General features: G+C 40.4%; 1 protein-coding gene across 5 annotated transcripts in view; it reads right to left on the reverse strand.

The window, feature by feature from the left end:
- The window catches only part of P4HA1 (prolyl 4-hydroxylase subunit alpha 1), a 45,925-nt gene that overhangs the window by 15,551 nt on the left and 18,054 nt on the right, over nt 1-12,320 (reverse strand). For 3 of the 5 annotated variants that reach the window (XM_044420549.1, XM_044420547.1, XM_044420545.1), the window contains exons 3-8: nt 12,100-12,196; nt 11,295-11,446; nt 7,575-7,712; nt 5,315-5,557; nt 4,051-4,259; nt 3,667-3,843 (exon numbers count right to left, since the gene is read on the reverse strand). In XM_044420549.1, the coding sequence (XP_044276484.1) occupies nt 3,667-3,843; nt 4,051-4,259; nt 5,315-5,557; nt 7,575-7,712; nt 11,295-11,446; nt 12,100-12,196 (1,016 nt within the window). Of the gene's footprint in view, nt 1-810; nt 882-3,666; nt 3,844-4,050; nt 4,260-5,314; nt 5,558-7,574; nt 7,713-11,294; nt 11,447-12,099; nt 12,197-12,320 lie in introns of all 5 variants that reach the window. The other 2 variants (XM_044420550.1, XM_044420546.1) reach the window with 1 other exon arrangement.

Genomic DNA, 12,320 nt, shown 5'->3' on the forward strand with positions numbered 1-12,320 from the left:
GTGTACCGTCCTGAACTCCTTGAAGAAAGAGCAGGATACTAATATAATATAAAGTGAGGATCAAAAGCTGAAGCGCCTGCAAAGTTGATCAATTCCCTCAATAGGGAGCCATGTGAAGCCCACAGAAGAGCAAGACAGAAATAATGATGAAGTCAAAACAAAGAGAAAACCCAACAGCTTTTAGCGATTCTGATGGCACTAAGGAAATTTATTTAACATTGATCCAAACAGCCACAACTGTTAGGATTCACAAAAGACATAAATCTGTAGCAAGTTGCAGGAAGATGTCCAGTGTAGCAATGTGCCTGACGTGAACACGTCAAATCTGGATTCGTGAGTTAGGCAAGACAGAACAGCAGTTTGTGTCACAATGGGAATATGGAAATGGTTCATCCTTTAATGTGCAGTATGCAGTTTTGGAAAGTCAATGTCTCTCTGGTTTTTAGACACAGGAAGCAGAGACTTCAAATTAGTAGTGAACAGAGTATTCTACATGGCAATTATAGCCCTGTAGGAAGATATTCTTCAAAAGTGAAGAAATGCCAGGTTTTGATGAAAAAAATGACATAGAATAAGCCAAAAGCAGTATCAGATCTCCACCAAAATTGGTAAGGAGCACATCTTAAATGAGCAAACAAGAACAGAACTTCTGGTTAGAAAAAGACTCTGCGAAACTGAGCAGTAACCGTTTGTTACAATATCTGCAAACAAAAAAAAGTAAGCTACTAGCTTTTTCTGGCCACTTCCTCCCAAATGAGCCCCACAGGGGCACTCATTACAGGGACAGAATTATGGCGCATGAAGTCTTACCTTTTGCTAATTCTGTAATGTGCAGTCTCCAAGACTCCTGTTATGGGGTTTGAAATGGTGGCTCGCCTCAGCTGTGAAGCGAACCAATCAGAATAGTTGCATTACAATGCATATATTGCATCACATCAATCCGACCATTCAGAATCCTACTATGGAAGACAGGCTCCAGAAGGGTTCCTTTCCACTAAGACAGTACGTACAAGAATTCTGTCATGAACAATACTGAGGCCCCTTGTCATTATTGTCGGAGACTGGTACTGTCTTTCTGTAACGTACAAAAATCGGACTCACCTGCAACTACCTTGAAGCGGCAGGCCCTTCCTGGCAGTTGTGGAAATCATGGTAAAAATCAAGAATGAAGGTGGATGAAGTTTCACTTGTACAATTAAGATCAAACCTGTCAGCTTGTGCTATGTATTTGAGAGGCTAGTTTAGCATCCCTTTCTGTTGGCTCAGCCATACTGGCACATGACTAATAGCAGGGCTGATCTACCAGCAGTGTATGTCTGGTTTCAGTCTTGCTTTCCCCCAGCTGCTGACATAGTTGGAGAGCACTGGGGAGACTGTGTTTCTTACCTGTCAGACACCTTTGAAACACTCTATAGTTCTGCAAGGAAGCAATATTGGGCAATGTGCTTCCATCAAACCCAAGGAAGAGTTACAGAATAAGGTAAAAGTGGTGTGCTGCTGTTTATTTTCCAAGTGTCCTCCAATCAAGGCAGTAAAAAGGTCACCCCAGAAACCACTGGGATAATCAGTCATTTCCTGCAGGGAAATGCTATTGACTGAGCCAATACCTATTAAAAAAAAAATGCCCACAGATTGCTCAAGGAAAAAGCAATGCATGGAAGACACATAAGGTGCTCTCAACACATCTGAAAAAGGGAGATCACACCTGAATTATCATCATAATTTTTATCTTTTGGTCCTGTCTATACATTCTCCCTGTCTAGGTAGCTTGAAAGACCAAATTTCACCTCCTTGGCCATGCCACAACACTCCCTGACCAAACTGTGAATGGGGAATATTGTGTCATGACCGAGGGGAAATTTGGCCCTTCAGGCTACCTGAGCAGGGAGAATGTAATACACGGGATCAACAGAAAGGATATCACTGGCGTGAGGACTGGTGGAAGTTATTTATATTGTCAGTTGTTCCCAAAAACCAAATCAAATAAACCATGTCTACATACTGGAGAAGAACATGTTACAAAAACAGGTCAGTTCCAAGTTTTCTGCTATTCCAAAGAAAGGCAATCTCTGGATCCAAATGAGGGGAGTGTGGTGTAAATCGTAATAACCTTGTACTAATACTGCACTTTTAATCCAAGTTCACATTTCTTCAGGAATCTAGCACATTTGTGAAGTGAGTGAAAGGACAAGCCAGATCTTTCTTTTGGTTATACAATGCATAACTTCTTCATTGCAGAGGAATAAGAAAGTAAACATTTTTCTACCATCATCATAAGCACTATGGCTTGAAACTTAAAACCCTAAACAGCTTGGGACCAGGATAACTAAAGGAATGCCTTTTTCCCTACATGCCCTCCCGCCCCCTAAGATTGGCAGTGGAGGCCCTCCTCCTGGAACCCTCTTTGAAAGAGGTCAGGAAACAGAGTATCCAGAGCAGGGCCTTCTCTGCGGTGGCGCCCCAACTATGGAATGCGCTCCCTAGAGAGGTCCGCCTGGTGCCATCATTATATGTTTTTCGGTGCCAGGTCAAGACCTTTTTATTTGGCCAATATTTTAACACATAGTAATTTTAATTACTATGTGTCCATATATGCCTGCCCGCCCCTTGAGATCAGCAGGAGAGGACCTTCTCCAGGAACCCTCCGTGAAAGAAATTAGGAGGGTAGGTACTCGGAGGAGGGCTTTCTCTGCGGTGGCACCCAATCTATGGAATGCGCTCCCCAGAGAGGTCCACCTGGTGCTGTTGTTATTTGATTTTTGGTGCCAGGCGAAGAACTTTTTATTCAAATATTATTTTAATTGTTAATATTATTTATTCATTTTATTCTTTGGCCAGGGCGACTTAATTTATATTGTTAATTTATATTGTTTCATTGAATTTTATTTATTTATGGTTTGTGAGCCGCCCCGAGGCTTCGGCGAATGGGGCAGCATAGAAGTCGCCTAAATAAATAAATAAATAATTCTGAAGTGACTTATTTAATTTATTTTAAATGATGCTCAGTATGGAATAGTTAATTTATCTTATTTTATTGAAGTCTGAAATAATGTTGCAAGCCATCCAGAGATGACAGTAATGGACTGCCTACTAATTTTTTAAATAAATAAATAAATAAATAAATAAATAAATAAATAAATAAAACAAAACTAAATTTAGGTACATTCTAATAAAACTTATCTTTGGAAAAAAGAGTGTGTAGGACCAAATCAAAATAGTGGTAGCAGAGGTATGGCCATCCAGAGGTAATTCGTATGCAGTATAAAAATCATAAGATTGTTCACTATGCCTTTTCCGGGCTGTCTTCTAACGCAATGCGTAGACAAGTCCTACTTAGCTTCATTGTTGGGAGAAGCCAGGCCAGAATATTTGTCAATGTAGCCTAGTATAGTGTACTATGAATGAGCAATAGCTCATTTGCAACCTGACTACATCATGGACTTTGGGACCTTTTTGGCATACTTTTGTGAAAAAAGCTAAGCACATACTTTTGTGCTAAGTATGTGCTTAGCACTGAACTATTCCAGAGATCCAGTATGCCAAGCACATACAGAGGACAATCCATTACAGAATTATCAAAAGCAAAGCAGCCAATCAAGAAATAAGTGACAAAACTTGTGCATTGAAAATATAATTTAAGGCATATGGGCAATGTAGCTTCTTTACCCTTGGTTTTGCAAGCTCCTTGACAGTTTCTATTTCTTCATCAGAAATTATTTCCAGGAAGCGAACAATCCGAGGACGATCCCACTCATCCTCCTGTTTGACAGGTCCCAGTATGTACTTTGGATTCCTGTTCCCATCATAATAGCGGCAAAAAAGTTTCTTCTGTCTTCTAGGTGTCTAAACATTTGAAACAAAAAGTTAAGTGTTATTAACCAAATGCTGTTGCTGCTGTTTCTTCCTCTTACTTAAATTCTACACCACCCAATTTAAGTAAGAAATTAAGTAAGAAAATTTAAGGATAGAAACAGGTATCTAGGAGAAGAGGTTTCAGATGTCCGTGACAGGTTTTAAGTCATTTTAATAGTACACAAAGAGCATGATTACCATTTTGAGACCCTCACCACGGCACAGCATTTCATACTTCTGTCTTTCTGGAAGATAATCCTTGGGAGGTCCCTTTTTCTGAGTTTTAGTTCCCTTTTCAGGCTGCACTTCTTTCTGAGTAGCAGTCTTGTTTGCTTCCTTTTCTTTTTCTTTAGACATGATATATTCAAAGTATTTCAAATTGCCATTTGCTCTCTGGTGCTCTGGTTCTATGGAAACAGAAAGGACAACTTTACAGCCTAAAGTTGAGTTTTTCAACCACTTTGTAGCTGGCTTTTTATATGCACTTTCATTTCCAACACATACTCAAATCTGACACAGAAACGTGATCATTTATGCCAGCTGTTTCAACTCAAACATTTGAATATTTGCATTGTGACAAAGAGCATTCAAAGACCTAACTCAAAGAATCAAGTCAACTTCTACAATGGTATCTTTGGAAGCTCCTTCAATTGCAAGTCTTTCTATGAGATAATGCAGCCAACTCCAAGAATGATCATTTTGCTAAACTGTAGCACGCATCTGTCAGCTTCTATGGCTAAACTACTAAGGGTACATTCCTGCTCAGATGCCCACAGCCCTCCAGACTTGGACAGGAATTGCAGGAATCGTATGCAGGGTGAAAGAGGTGAGGAGCGACAGTCACTTCTGTGTTTTTCTCGCTCTGTGGACTTCTTGACAGTCTTCTCCAAGATCATTCTCGAGACCTCCAAAAAAGCAGCCAGCATGGTTCTTTCCATGTTGGTCCAGGGGAGAGGGGGATCTCGGCAGAGAATTTATTTGCTTTTCTTTTCCTTCCCATCCCTTTTTCCTTTAATATCATCTGGCAAACTGTGAGTCTGCCGGTAGAAACTGTCTTAGTCTTTAATGTCTGTACAGTACTTAGAAAATATTAGGTACTTTATAAGGGATAGTATTATGACTAATAACAAACTTCCTTAAGTTAATGCATGTTGGATCCCGAGCCACATTTATGACAATTTCACTCCTGTTTTGCCTGCAGCTTCCTGTGCCCAATCCTATGTTGAGCTAGATGGTCTCCTTACCTCCAGGAAGCAGGGGGATGCAAAGGTGGAAGAAAGGGAAATTTTCTTGCTATGAACTTCCTTAAGCAAATTTACTTTATGATGTATGTCATCGTATCATCCAGTTTTATTTTGGTAAAAGTGAAACTTACATTATTGAACTTCAGAGAAAAGAAACTCTTGAAACTTGTGAAAATTACAAATTGCAACAACTGAAAATATAAATGATCTTAACATACCCAGTTCAAGCAGTCGCTTGGTAAGAATCAATGCTTTGTCCAGGTCTCCCTGCTGGTATACGGCGTAACTCAGGTAATCTAGAACCGAAACCTTGTCAATAGAAGATGAAACCTCTCCATCATCCAGCTGTTTCAAAGCTTGCTCCATCCACAGTTCAGTGTGGTAGTAGTCCGCTTCAGTGTATGCAATCTTGCCCAGTTCAAAGCAATCATCAGCTGTTAGAAATGTCTTATGTTTTACTCCTATAGGAAACAGGAAGCCAAAGAGAACAGTGAAACTTTACTAATGCTTATATGGAAATAGAACATTTTAGCAACAAAGTTCCCTTTTGAAGCTGCAGTGTTTGATTTTTACAGATTGTTAACAACAGCTGATGACTAAATATAAAGTAATGCAAAACTGGAATTAGCAGAAGGTACCTAAAGCATTTTATTTTGTGAACTGAAATGTTCTAGAAGCTGTTCTGTCTTAGGAACCATGCTTGAAAAGCCTCAGACTCGCAACAGATTTTTCAGGTGTTACAAACTGACATGCCCATGAGGATGGTGTTGGTAGTAAGTACCGAAATCTAATCTATAAGCACATTTACTACTAGATATATTACAGCAATGATGGTTAGATACAGATGCTAAAGGTTGAAAACCTGTGCCCTGCTGCTTTTTTGCCTCTCCTAAAGCCTCGAGTTCCAATTCTAAGGCAATAGTATGACAAACAATCCAAATAATGATCCATGGAGAAATACAATGACAGCAATTTTAACAGGAAGGTGAGACGGTGCCTTCTATCATGCAAGACCGCTCAATCCGCAAAGAGGGTGATCAAAGGGAGCTGCAACTGGCTTAGTCTGAGCGAGGTCTAGGGGAAGTTCTCCTGTTTTAGGCCACACAGGAGCCCACTGTTGCGCTTGAGTGTAGATGTTAGTGCTGGAGCGTGGGGTGGTTGTGTGGGAGGGGGAAGAGAAATCCCATCAATCGGTGATGCTACACATGATACTCCACAGGGACCAAACAACCCCCCGCAATGTTTTTGAGCCACGGTCCCTGCTGTGCACTCAGGCAGCTATTCTGAGTGTTCAAGCTGCAACTGAAGCTTGTTGGATTGTCCAAACACGGTAGGGGTGTGTTGCACAAGGATTACACAACCCTCACATAATCCCAAGTCAGGCCATACATTATGCCAGAATAGCTTAAACCTCCTTCCTACATGCTGCAGTGGTAGCATGAATATTAAGCACGATTGCCCACATGAATTGCAGCTCACGGAGCAAACTGGGCTAACAGGGTCCCAACATACTCTCAACCACTTTTAAAAATCGCAACAATGCTGCAGTACAGATTCAGTTTCTCATGTTAAGAAGTATTTATTTATTTATTTATAACATTTCTATGCCACACCCATCGCAGAAGCCTCGGGGTGGGAAAGTGACAGATCACCCAGATAAATCGTCTTTCTTTGTAGAAAGATGTCCAATTTCTTGAAACGAGCAACAAATACACATTTATCACATTATAAAGTGATCTGAGGTCAAAACAGTTTAGATGAATTAATATCCCTATGTAAATTATTAATCATTAGTATTTTCACTATGAGACCCAAACAAAAACCCATCTGTCAGTTCCTAAGGTATTTTCATATTACTAAAAAGAAAAAGAAAGATCTAACATGAAAAAATGTTGCTTTATGATGATATTTTAAAGATCTTTTCCCTTATGTTCGTTTCTCAAGACTGGGAGTGGGTAGGAAACTGTTGCCTGACATGGTATATGGTACTTAAGACACACACAAACTCTGTTCATGTCATACTTAGTGCTTGTTAGCACCTACTCTCGTTACAGACAATGCTTCAATTACTTTTCCCACTTTAGCACAAGCATTTGCCATTACAATAGAAGGAGAAAGCTCTGCATTTTGTTTGTTTCCTATTGTAGAAATGCAAGCCACAGTTTGAAGTTGGTTTGCAATCTTGCTTTGGAATGCAAGTACAAACCACAGCTTGGCAGTTCAAATGCAAATGCAAACTGTGGTTTGTGCTAGAGGGAAAGCCAGGGATTAACCATTATAGCATGTCAGGGTAGAAGAACAGTCTGTGAAAGCATACAGTTCATTCCTGTAACAAGGCATCATCATTCACTAGGTCTGAAACAGTTCTCATTCTTTCCCTCTCTCACACACACACACACACACAGCAAGCAAAAGACAGGTTTCTTTTTTAAAGAAAGACTTTCCCCTTATACTTTAAATGATTTCAAGCCGTTTTACCTGGAAGATTTCCCCTTGAGAGAGTGTCTGTATCTAACTTATATGTATCTTGAAGTCGCAAGAGAGCTTTGGCAGCGCCAGTCTGATCTTCATCATTAGGGAAATATTGGCGTTGAATAGTCATGTTGGAAATAAAACCTAAAGATAAGAAAGTTATTCATACTTCTAAGTTCCTCCACATGGATTCCAGTCCAAATCCCACTGCCTCTACCCTACTTTCTACTATCCACTTGAACTCCATACCTCTTTCCCCATTTTTGTCTGTTTTCCCCCTCTGTTTTTGTAATAATAGTTAAGTATACAATCTATGAGGATAACTGTTTCTAACTTACCTCTTTTGGTGCTAAATAAAATTTTGGTTTAGTAAAGTAAAATGGATTGTTGCATCTAGTGTTTAGCTATGTGATGGTGCCCAAATATATTTTCTGGTTCATCAAGAACTATATCAGCTAATTCTGGGCTTCAGCTAGATATTAGTAAATAATCTCCATCTGAACGTATTTTACTCTGGTTCCTGACTTCTAGCTGAGCAGATCAGAGGAAGCTGCCCTAGCTGGTCTAGGGACCCTGGAAAACAAGTGGTCGAGATCCCAGGGAGCAAGCAACTAACAGGAGTTTGGTGGCAGAGTTGAAGTGGAAGAGGAGACAAAGGCAGGCAGAGGGGTGAGGGGCCTGGACTAGCCATTTCTTTTCCAGGAGACCATGTGTTCCTGAGAGCAGTAACTGAAAGGGAGTAGCCTGATTGTTGCACCTTTCAAGGACTGGAAACAGCGTGTTTAGCCACAGTATGAAGAAGCTTCTCAGGAGGGTTTTAGACTGAATCCTACAGGACAGGAAGAAGTACACCTGGGTGTAACAACAGGCAAAGGCTTATGTACCACAACAGAAGGAGCATCTGTAACAGCACTCAATACTAGTCTCTGAAAAAATGTAGGAAGAAAGCTAGAGTATAAAGCATGTGATCTTCAATGTCTATATACTAATGCCCAGAGTATGGAAAACAAACAGCATGAACTTGAACTCTTAATACAGGAGGGAAATATGACCTGACAGGTATAACTGAACATTGGTAGGATGACTCCCATGACCGGAATTCATCAATTGAAGGATACAACCTGTTCATGAAGAACAGAAGAAACAGAAAGAGAGGCAAGGTTGCACTATATGTTAAAGATGCGTATCTGCACGCGGAAATACAGAAGGATAAGTTTAGTAGCCTCATCAAGATCTAGATTAATATAAATGGACCAAGAAATAAAAGGAACATGTTGGTTGGAATCTATTAGCAACCACCCAGTCAAGAAGACAAGGATGAAATTTCTGAAAAGCAAAGAGCCAGCCTTTCAAGGTGGAATGATGACATCATTATGGGGGACTTCAATTTTTCTATTAGCTGCTAGGAGACAAATTCTGCCAAACGCTGCTCCTCCAAGAGATTCCTAACACGTGTTGCTGGTATTCCAACAGAAAGTGGAGCAAGGAACAAGAGGATGGCTATCCTTGACTTGATACTAACAGGGAAGACCTAGCGGACAAAGTGGCGGCTACAGGAACTCTGGGGGGAAGTGACCTTGACATACTTGAATTCTTGATTCTAAAGGAAGCAAAAACCAAATGTAGTCAAACAGATACCCTGGATGTTATGAAAGCCAATTTTAATGAACAATGATAAGTCCCATGACAAGTGACTCTAATAAGAAAAGGAGTCCAGGATGGATGGGAATTTTTTAAAAAGACAACTCTAAAGGCGTAATTACAAACCATTCAAACAAGGAAAAAGAGTGGAAGACGACAAAAGATGACCTTGTGGCTTCACAAAAAGCTTAGAGATGATCTGAAAACAAAAAAGGACATGTATAGGGAGGAGAAGGAAGGACAGGCTACAAAGCAAGAATACAGGCAGATAGCAAGGAATTGCAGGGATGGTACCCAGAAAAGTAAAGCTAGGAATGAAATGGGGCTAAAAGCAATAAGAAAGCCTTCTTCAGATATGTCCAAAGTAAAAAAAGAGGAAAGAAATGCGTGTTCAACATGGATGGCAAAATGACGACACAGAAAAGGCAGAACTGCCCAATTCCTACTTTCTTCTCCCAGAAGAAGATCTAAGACCTTCCTGATGAAGAGGAAGTACAAGCTGAAGGAGCAGGATGGCAACTCAAGATTGATGGGCAAATGGTCAAGGATCCTCTAATTGGACTGAATGAGTTCAAATCTCCTGGGCGTGATGAAATCCACCTTAAACTCATAAAAGAATTGGTGGAAGAACTCTCAGAACTACTGTCGATTATATTTGAGAAATTTTGGACGACAGGGAAACTGGAGCAGGCTATGTTGTCCCCATCTTCACAAAAGGAAAAAAAAGAAGCACTTGGGAACTATAGACCAGTCAGTCTGACTGGGAAGGCTGTGGATATAGTATATCTTGACTTCAGCAAATATTTGATGGATTGCCCTGTGATGTTCTGTTTAGCAAATGAGCTGAAAGTGGCCTAGATGGAACGATGATCAGGTAGGTCCACAGGTGGATACAGAATTAGCCCCCAAGAGTGCTCATCAGTGGCATCTTTGCAACCTGGGAAGAAGTAACAAGCGGGAAACTACAGGGTTCAGTCCTGGGACCAGCGCTCTTCAACATTTGCATTAATGATTTGGATGAGGAAGTGCAGGGAACACTTCTTAGATTTGCAGATGATACAAAATTGTGTGGAATAGCTAATACCCTGGAAGATAGAAAGAAGATTCAAGGTATTCTTGATAATTAGAGTACTGGGCTGAAAAAACAGATTGAAATGCAATAGCAACAAATGCTGAGTTCTGCATCTTGAAACAGGAAACCAAATGCATTGTTACAAGATGTGGAATACTTGGCTCAACAATACCGCAAGTTCAAGAAAGATGCAGACAAACTGGAAAGAGTTCAGAGGAGGAAAACAAGGATGATCCAGGAACTGAAAACAAGGCCCTGTGAGGAGATTGAAAGAGCTGGGCATGTTTAACCACGATAGAAGAAGACTGAGGGGGCAGATGCAATAACACCCTACAAGGACTTGAAAAGCTGTCACAAAGAGGAAGGCCAGGATCTCTTCTCAATCATCCCAGAGTGCAGGACACGGAATAATGGGTTCAAATTACAGAAAACCAATTCTGGCTAGATATCAGAAAAATCTTCATGACTGTTAGAGCAGTGCAACAATGGAACCAATTACTTCAGGAGACTGTGGGTTCTCCCACACTAGAGGCCTTCAAGATGCAACTGGACAGCCACCTGAGAACGATGGTTCAGCTTGGAGTCCCGCACTGAGCAGGGGCTTGGGCCCAATGGCCTTCTGGCTCCTTCCAACTCTACTATTCTCTGATCCTATGCTCTGTCACATCTTATTCTAAGCCCTCTGTGCTTTTGTTTTCCTTCCTCGATAAACGCATGCAACAGTGCGACATCTCTGGTCTTATCTGCCACAAAAGGGATAAGACAGGCCTGTAATCTGATTTTTAGTGACAGAACTTCATAACCAGTTACTGCTGACATAAATATTGCCAATCTCACTGAAATCCCAAGCCTCTCCAATAAGAAACCGTAAGTTCTGTGGGATGCCAGTGAGCTCCTAGCTCAGGAGAGGACTGAAATTGAGGACTTCCTTGCCCACAGCTCATTTGATTATCATCTGTTACTCAATATTCAACCCAGGCTTTCAGACTACAAGGGCTTTCAAAAGAACCTACCATCGGACATATCTTTTAAGATCAGATTCTCCAGCTCACTCCACTCTGTGTTGAGTCGCTTCATTAACTTGAATGCATTCACAGGATGTCCCAAGAATCCCTCTGGGTCTTTCGTTGCAGTATCTGTCAGCTTGTCCAACCTTTCTGCCCACCTGCAGAGATAAAATCCAAGTTAAATATTGTTTCACCAAAGATTCAATCCTATGAGAGTACAGACAGAAAAAAGGCCTACATCTGGCTAGGACACGCTAGGAGGTATAGGCCTTGTTTCAGTCTAAATTTGAATAGGCTTGTACCTGAAGTCATTAGCAGAGAGTCCATTCACAGAGTCATGTTCTATTGCTGCCTTGTATTATTTCAAGATCAAAACTGTAATTGTATTTTTAGTTGGCTCACGATACAAGTTAGTTTCCATACCTTTTAATTTTTAATTAAGAAATTTCTATATTTTTTCCAAAGGATTGAAGCAGTTTAGACTAACAAGGAAATAAGAGTTAAGAAGATGGAGCTAAACTGGGTGACTTTAGGCTAGTCACACACTCTCAGTCCAACCTCACTTGCAGGGTTGTTGCTGTGACGATAAAATTGAGAGGAGAAGGAATACTGTGTTAGCCACCTAGAGTTCCACGGAAGGAAAAAGGCAGGCCATAAATATGAATTATTATTATTTAATAATATAACTGTTAACAATAATACTTTATGACCATAAATATATTTACCATATATTATTTCGCCTACGCACAGATTTTATGCAATATGAGAGATGTATTATGCACTAAGCAATAGTATTCAAGTCACTACATACTTCTTAACCTGTTCCAGCTTGCTCTCTTCTGCCTTGATATAGTCTTTCAGTGATGTCACCAGATCTTTTTCAGTATGAATCAAGTCCGTCATGTGACCTAAAAGATTGTTTAATGAAATCTTTATGTCAATCACCACTGCTATGAAATCCTAGAAAAAGACCAATGCACGCAAATAAACAATGAGTTTTCAGTTGCACTCTCTTGTACTTCCCAAAGGGCA

Source organism: Varanus komodoensis, unplaced genomic scaffold (genome assembly GCF_004798865.1).
Source record: "Varanus komodoensis strain SLA01 unplaced genomic scaffold, ASM479886v1 scaffold11, whole genome shotgun sequence".
NCBI classification, from domain to species: domain Eukaryota; kingdom Metazoa; phylum Chordata; class Lepidosauria; order Squamata; family Varanidae; genus Varanus; species Varanus komodoensis.